Source organism: Saccostrea cucullata, unplaced genomic scaffold (genome assembly GCF_032062105.1).
Source record: "Saccostrea cucullata isolate Sc308-1 unplaced genomic scaffold, CSIRO_AGI_Scuc_v1 ctg20209, whole genome shotgun sequence".
NCBI classification, from domain to species: Eukaryota; Metazoa; Mollusca; class Bivalvia; order Ostreida; family Ostreidae; genus Saccostrea; species Saccostrea cuccullata.
The window spans coordinates 1-8,066 of NW_026937291.1; the positions used below are offsets into that span (position 1 = coordinate 1).

Sequence of the window (8,066 nt, forward strand, 5' to 3'; positions counted from 1 at the left end):
GGTAAATCAGCACCGAAATAGCCAATCACAAGCTGCGTATCATAATTTTTCGGCATTGAGTCAAATATGGCGGAAAATTTATTTGTTTTATTTAAATAACTTTAAATTAAAATTTAACAAGATTTATATTAAATATAATTGTAATTTTAGGAGTTTATGTAAATTTACAGAAAATGTCTATGTCAAAGAACAAACAGAGTAAGTATAAATGAAGTTTTGAGGTTAATGAACGATTCAAAAAGTAACATTACGGTCTTGTTACTCCTTATTTATACCACAATGTAACTAATCACCCCAGGGGTTAATATAGGTTTTGGGGGAAACTACCCTTTCTTGAGAAGTTGTGAAAATCAGCCGGGAATCTGGGACCACTCCGGGCCCACAGCGGGTGCAGGATGAGCCCTGCTGGTGCGTCTAATTAAATTTCAGCATTTTTATGACCATTTCGAGTGTTCAAAATAGCAAAGTAAAGCCATATGTAAGAGTTTCTGAGAAATTTTACTATAAATTTTAAGTTTTTCAGAGAAATAAATTATTTGAGCTTTTAGTTATTGTAAGAGGAATTTTTTACTCATCGAAAAGGGGAAAATATGATATTTAGAGGAAATTTCCTGTTGGGGTAAACTAGTTAGAATAATCTAACTGTGTCTCGGTACAGGCCCTCACCACAGTTAGAATACGTCCCATATACTTGCAATGTAGCAAATCGGAGCGGATCCGCTCCAAAACGATTTTGAAGAATATAAAATGATTTGCACTGGGAATAACTACCAAAATAATCAAAACAAACCTTTTTGAGATTGCTTATGCCTTTTAAAATAAAAAATAATCCATATAAATACGAAAATCCAATTAATTTTCTCAACGTTTTTCTCTCGATTCAAATTACCTGCCATGTTTACATTCGGAACTCTCTAGATTGTTCCTAGTAAATGAGTTATCGCCCGTGTTTCTTTCTGCTACATTACGAATACACGGAACGAATTCTATCGTTAAACCGGGTCCGTAGGACAATATCATTTTAACGATAGAACATTCTATCTAGGGGAAAACTTACACAATGTAGGTTTCACATGATTTAATGCAGTTATCCTTTTTTGTGTACAAGTTGGAGTCTTATTTTGGTGAGGGACTTCAAGCTAGTTACTGTTTATTTCTAGCACTCAGTGATCTTGGATAAAATTGCTCAATATTGGGGTTATTTCTGATATTCAAACAAACAATGTCACACAGATAGAACATTTTAGCTTAAATTTGATATGGTCTATGGGATCTGTTTAACAGGTTTAAAACAATCATCCAAATGAGATAGAATATTCCAAATTGGTTGTTATAACCTTAGCAGACTGTTATACAATTATTGCTGTTTTTGGGTCAGTTTGATGATTTAGGTACCTGAGAGTACAATATTTATCAAGCCCGTAGCATTGTTTATACGGGAAAAGTTTACTGTGACGTCACACAATATTATGACTTTTATGTATTCCTCATAATACCAGAAAATGAAATAATTTGCAACTTTATTCTGTTTTAGCATAATAAACAACAATAAAACTTATCAATGCATTAGAAAAAGTTGCTAGTTAAATCCCATACTGTTGGTTAGAAACAAATCACTGATCTCGATGAACTTGTCAATCATGACGTCATTTTGGTAAAAATGACATATTTCATGTGCTGTGAGAAGCAGATTGAGGAATATTTTAACAATGAAAAATGCATTTCAGAATAAAACAAAATGTTATTTACAGGTTTTAAATAGGCCATTAATACCAATGTATATCCTTTGTTTAGTGCGATTATTCATTAACTATCAAGAGAATGTATTTAAATAATTTTGTACGTGTATTTATGTTCGGGTTAGGTATATTTTACATCAAGGTGCCTCATAAAATTGTTCTTTTGCAAGGGCATACACTAAATAAATCTTAACGATGTTTTGAATATTAATAAAGGATATTTTCCTTAACTTGAAAAGTGCTGCTGCTTTCTTTAAATCGAGAGCGTGAATTTAAAAGTACACAAAATATTTGGTAAAAGTCAACCATTTTTCGACATAGGCCTATTTACTTGAAATTTTAACTATTAAAACACGAATTTATTCAACATGTTCAAAGCAGCAGCACTTTCCAGGAAAAACAAAGTATACAGAAACAATTAATAGCTTGAATTTTTAATTTCAAATAGGGTATGCCCTTGCAATATTGAAATTTGTTAATGACCTACATTCAGTACACGAACTATGCATTCATCACATTACTGTCCATTGATGGAACCAAAATTCATACAGTACAGAGTAGGTTATTGGTTATATTATGCTATTTCCATAAATATTTAAGTTCTGTGATAATAAAACAGCTGAATGATAATGAATTCAATTTTAAAAACAATGTCCATTTTTGCACTTCTGTTTTCTGTTGATTTCTCATAGTAAGCCTTAACAGTGCTGCGCCTGAAGGAAATTACAAAATTTGGAAAACAGACTACCAGTTTGTTACACGTTACAAGAAGTGTATTGCTTTAATTAATGACATGATTCTTTATATTGCAGACTTGGCTGAAGTTGTCTCAGCAAGAAATAGATTTGATGCCACATTACAACTTTTAGTGGACAAAAGAGATGAGGGGTAAGTGAAAATGAGTAGAATTCAGAGATAATTAAGCATACGTCTAGTCAGGAAATGAAGATCAACACCATTAAATTCATACACCAGATAAAATCACTGTTATAGAAAAAAAACAATATACAAAAATGTTATGCCTTCTTCAGCAGCAGTGATATGCCAGATTGAATAGAAGTGCTCAAAATATGTCAAATATTGTTTTTGTTTAGCCTTTAAAATTAAATGGCCTGTGTTGTTATATATATATTACAATTTTATCATGTTTATAATTATAATAAGGTTCTCTTTCCAAATTAGTATATTTTATAAATTTAACTATTGTAAATGTAAAAATCTTTTTCACATTTTTGATGAAACTCAGAGTAAAGTTGAACTCATAGAAAGTTTGCTTATAGTAGTCAAGGACCTTGATCTAGATTGGAGTAAAATATATACAAAATGTAAAGTTTTGAAATTTTAAGTTGAAATCATAAAGTCAGCTTTCTATGCAGGAAATACTTTTCTTTATGATTGTACTTCTTAATTTGATTAAGTTTGGTTTTTATTTGAACATTTTAAAAAAGAATTCTTTCATAAATCTCTAAAGGTACATATATATGTAAATATAAGTTGTCTAACAGTGTACACGTTCATCATAACAATTTTCATAATCAGAGAAATGAATATATATTGATACTTGCTAAGACAGGATATTCTAATGTTCATTTTGATCTTATTTACAGGCAAGAATCTAGTGATGAAGGCGGTGAAATTGATATTTGTCTCAGGTATGAAAGTTGTTGGACTACTGTAAACCAACTTTTATTTGTGACGACTTTATTTCGCGATTTACTAGGGATAAACTAGTTTGCGATGATTAATTTTTGCGATCAGGCCTTTTTGGATCTATTAATTTTAGACACATGCACTTTAAGGACTGGTTCGCGGCAAGAAATATTCGGGATGACAAGGCTCTCGCGAACTTCGCGAAAAATACTCGCACGTGAATAAAAGTTGGTTTACAGTATATATAATAAGCATTCCACTATGATTGTAATGTTAATGTGTATTGAAAAGAAGGGAATATTGATTTGGACTGCAATGTTTTAATGTTTGAGGACTTTTTCTATGTTTAGTGAGCCATCTCCAATGCAGTCTCCAAGTAAGCGTGCGTCTACCACTAGAGGGAAAAAAAGAAAGCGAGCAAAGGACGATTCTGATTACGAGCCCGGACAATACCAGCGTAAGTATTGATGTATAAATAATTACTACCCAATTATGGATTATAGGTAATATAACTTAAGGTTATAAAACACACAAACAAAAATACAAAATGTTGTTAAAGCAGATGTATAATAGTCAAACACATGAGAAATACCTGTATGCAAATCATTTCAACAAAACATTGTAATATAAAAATTGCAGAATAATCTACCGAGTCAAGAATGTCTAAATTAGTCTGAACATTTTGTTGACAGACACATACATTATGAAGCTGTTTGATCGCAGTGTGGACTTAGCGGTCTTTGATGAAGATTCTCCACTCTACCCAATTTGTCGCGCTTGGCTGAAAAACAACCCACACAGTAGAGAGCCTCCCCCCCACTCCCCCTCCCCAGAGCCCGAGTCAGCACCTGCCAGTGAAGAGGAGGTATCAACTATTCTCTTTTTCTCAATCACAGATTCTGAAGTAAAGGTTACAATTACATGTACATGATGTATTCCAAAGTTTGGGGCATTTTTTTTTTCATCTAACCGTAAGCCTTTTCTATTGAGGAATCTAGAAATTTCAAAGTAACATTTTCCATTTCAAATTACTTGTCGTATATGATAGACATTTTCTGAAAGAGTGTCATTGATTGACAAGGTTAAAGTTTTTGGAGCAGGTCCATTCACAATTCCCAAAAGATGTACTTGAGAGAGAATTTGCATGGATGATACATATTGGGATGCAAACTACCAGACTTGCTTTGGATGCTGTGTTTGACCTTTTTTTCTGAATAAGTGATCAGAATAAAAATTATTTGAGCAGATCCATTTTCAAGCATTATTTAACTACTGTAGATCACTTATTTACAGAGAATACTCAATTAGTAATATGAATGAAAATTTCAAAATGCAAGAAATTACTTTGCATATGGTCTGTTGTTAAAGACTAAGTAAATAAGTGATTTTCACTATTTAAAATTAAAACTGAGAATTTATATTTAGTGAGATGTGCTTTTCATGAAATTACTCAATAATTAATTCTTTTCATATATTTAGAAATATACAGTATTGGACTATTGGCCTTTAATCTGGATCAATCAGAAAAAATAAATTGATATTTTTGATTTTTATCTCTTTTGTCATGCTGATTTGAAGCTTCAGTATATCTGACAGCAAAAAAAAAAAATGTTTAATTTTGATTTTTAAGTCAAAAGTTTAAAGTTAGGAAAATTATCTGCAGTTGCTCAAGTTACAGTATAAAACCAACTTATAATTTATATTTCACCTCAATACCCTGTTGATGTTACTTGGAAGATTATTTATGTTAACTTTAAAAAAAGCATGACTTAAAATTGTACTTGTTTTTTTTTTTGCAGACTGAACGAATTCCAGATATTTACAAAATGCCACCCCCAATAAAACAGGATCCTGATGACCATACTGACTACAGGATTCCCCACCCCGTGCCTCAACCTAAGACATTTTTCTTTATATCGGTAAGTAAAGGTAAAATATCTTACTCTGTACCAATTAATTAAGACGTATTTGTAATTATCAGTGAAATATCCCACCTTGTGCCCCAGCCTAAGATGTTTTTCTTTATATCGGTAAGTTAGGGTGAAATATGCCACTCTGCCTCAGCTTAGGTTTTTCTTTGTATCGGTAAGCGAAGGTGAAATCCCCCACCCTGTGCCTGAACCTAAGACATTTCTTCATATCCGTAAGTGAAGGGGAAAAAACCCACCCTGTGCCCGAACCTAAGACATTTTTTTATATATGTAAGTGAAGGGGAAAAAAAACCACCCTGTGCCCCAACCTATTAAAGACATTTCTTTATATTGGTAAGTGAAGGGAAAAAAAACCCCCACCCTATGCCCCAACCTATTAAAGACATTTCTTTATATTGGTAAGTGAAAGGGGGAAAAAACCAACCTGTGCCCCAACCTATTAAAGACATTTCTTTATATTGGTAAGTGAAGGGGGAAAAAACCACCCTGTGCCCCAACCTTAGACCTATTTCTTTATATCGGTAAGTAAAGGTAAAATATCCCACCCTGTGCCCCAAACTAAGACATATTTTTTTTACATTGGTAAGTTAAGGTGAATTCTTGTCAAACCATCTCTTGAAATAGAGAACTGCACTGAAGCTTGAAGTATGGAGAATGCTTGTTTGTTTTCAATAGATTGATGTAAGTCATTTTTCCTCTGCCCACAAAAAAAGGACCTGATGCAACAAATATTAAATCAAAAAACGGAATGTTTAGAAAAACCAAATGAATTTTATTTTTATGCGCCCAGATCGATAGATCGGGGTGTATATTGCTTTTGTCCTGTCTCTTTGTCTGTTTGTCTGCAAACTTTAACCTTCGCCATAACTTTTGAACCATGAAAGATAGAGATTTCAAAGAACTATATGCGGTATATTGCATATATTTGCCCCCACAAAAGTCAAATTTTGAAAACTTCCTGAAATGTGCTGAATTCAATAAATTATATGAGAAATATAAATTAACAGAAAATATTATAGTTTCAAAACAGTGTATTCACAAATTTTGTTTTCATGACGTCACAAACTAGTCCGATTTTATATCCTTTTTCAGAAAGAGGACAAAATGGACAAAATTTCAACAATTTTAGCTTTAAATTTTATAGAGCGCAAGTTTGTTCAGGAACAATATTGACATATTTCATTGAAATTATCATTGTACACATTATATCAAAATATTGATCCTGAACACACATGCGCTCGGTGACTTTTACTTAAAAAATCGACGAAATATGTACATTTTTCTGTAAAATTCATAAAAAACTGAAATTTACGTCATGTTTTTGACGTCAATACGTACATATGACGTCATTACTTATGAAAATATTCAGTGCTTTGAAGTCAGCATTTACTCCCCTGTTTAAGAAATTAATTAAATATATCTCCATCAAAGTTTGATTTGGGGGGCAAATATTGGTTATTATCGAATAAAGTTCTTTGGTATGCATACTCCACTAATAAAGTTCTTTCAAATTAAACCAAGGTCAATGACGTTGTGACCTTGACTGTGACCTATATGCTAAAAATAGCTTTTTTGTCTTCAAACTTTAACCTTCACCATAACTTTTGAACCATGAAAGATAGAGATTTCAAATTTGGTATGCATACTCCACTTATTAAGCCTTTTCAAATGACACCAAGGTCAATGACTTTGTGACCTTGACTGTGATCTATATGCTAAAAATAGCTTTTTTGAACCTTCATCATAACTTTTGAACCATGAGAGATAGAGACTTCATATTTGGTATGCATACTCCACTAATCATGTTCTTTTAAATAATACCAAGGTCAATGAGCTTGTGACGTTGACTGTGACCTATATGCTAAAAATAGCTTTTTTCGAACTTTTTGCCGCCGGGCGCATAGTATTTCACAAACACATCTTGTTTAATTTTGTTTAATACTTATTATTCTACGTTTAATACAAGACTGGTTAAATAACATCTTAGATTATCTTGTTTAAATCTTATTGTTGTATGTTTATTACAAGGACGCAGATGATGCTCCCCCGGCAGAAAGTCTCCTCCTAAAACACATGGAGAGGTGGAAACAGGTCAGACAGAGGTTAGTAGGAATGAAAATTATACTGTTACATATAGTAATTTTATGCCCTGTTCACACGGAGAGTTTAATTCGAATTAAACGTAAAGTTACTGCGAATTAGCTTGGCTTAGCGTTCACACGGAGAATTTAATGCAAATTAGTTTAATTCGAATTAATTTACTGCGCATTAAATTACTTCGCATTAGCTCCGTGTGAACGCTAAGTGAAGCTAATTCGAATTAAATTTTGACGCATGAGTAAGGCCAGAATTAAGTCAGAGGACACGTGTTTGGTGGTTATATATAGGTATTTGTGCTATATTTGGTTCAAAAATTGAAGGAAAGTATGTTAATCACTAAAATCAATGAATACCTGTAGCCGCTACATGATGTGTCAAAGAATGGCTCTGCATACATGACGTGATTTACAAATGACGTCATAATAGACTTACTGACGCCTGACTGTAGAAGAAAAAATTTGATTCGCATTAGTTTACTTCTCATTAGCTGTCGTGTGAACGCAATTTAATTCGCATAAATTTGATTCGCATTAGTTTACTTCGCATTAATTTACTGCGAATTAAACTCGTCGTGTGAAAAGGGATTACTTTGACAGTAAATTGAGAGAATTTATACGCACTGTTTGTTATTTAGACAAAAAAAAAC

General features: G+C 32.5%; 1 protein-coding gene across 1 annotated transcript; it reads left to right on the plus strand.

Moving 5' to 3' along the window:
* Positions 1 to 39: 39 nt before the first annotated feature.
* Positions 40 to 7,422, plus strand: LOC134247756 (protein lin-37 homolog; the record flags this gene model as incomplete). The annotated part of the gene is made up of 7 exons (XM_062730133.1): positions 40 to 198; positions 2,552 to 2,627; positions 3,347 to 3,391; positions 3,740 to 3,846; positions 4,082 to 4,254; positions 5,189 to 5,308; positions 7,349 to 7,422. Coding segments are annotated over exons 1-7 (620 nt in total), but the record flags the coding sequence as incomplete, so codon positions are not given.
* Between the last annotated feature and the right edge of the window lie 644 nt (positions 7,423 to 8,066).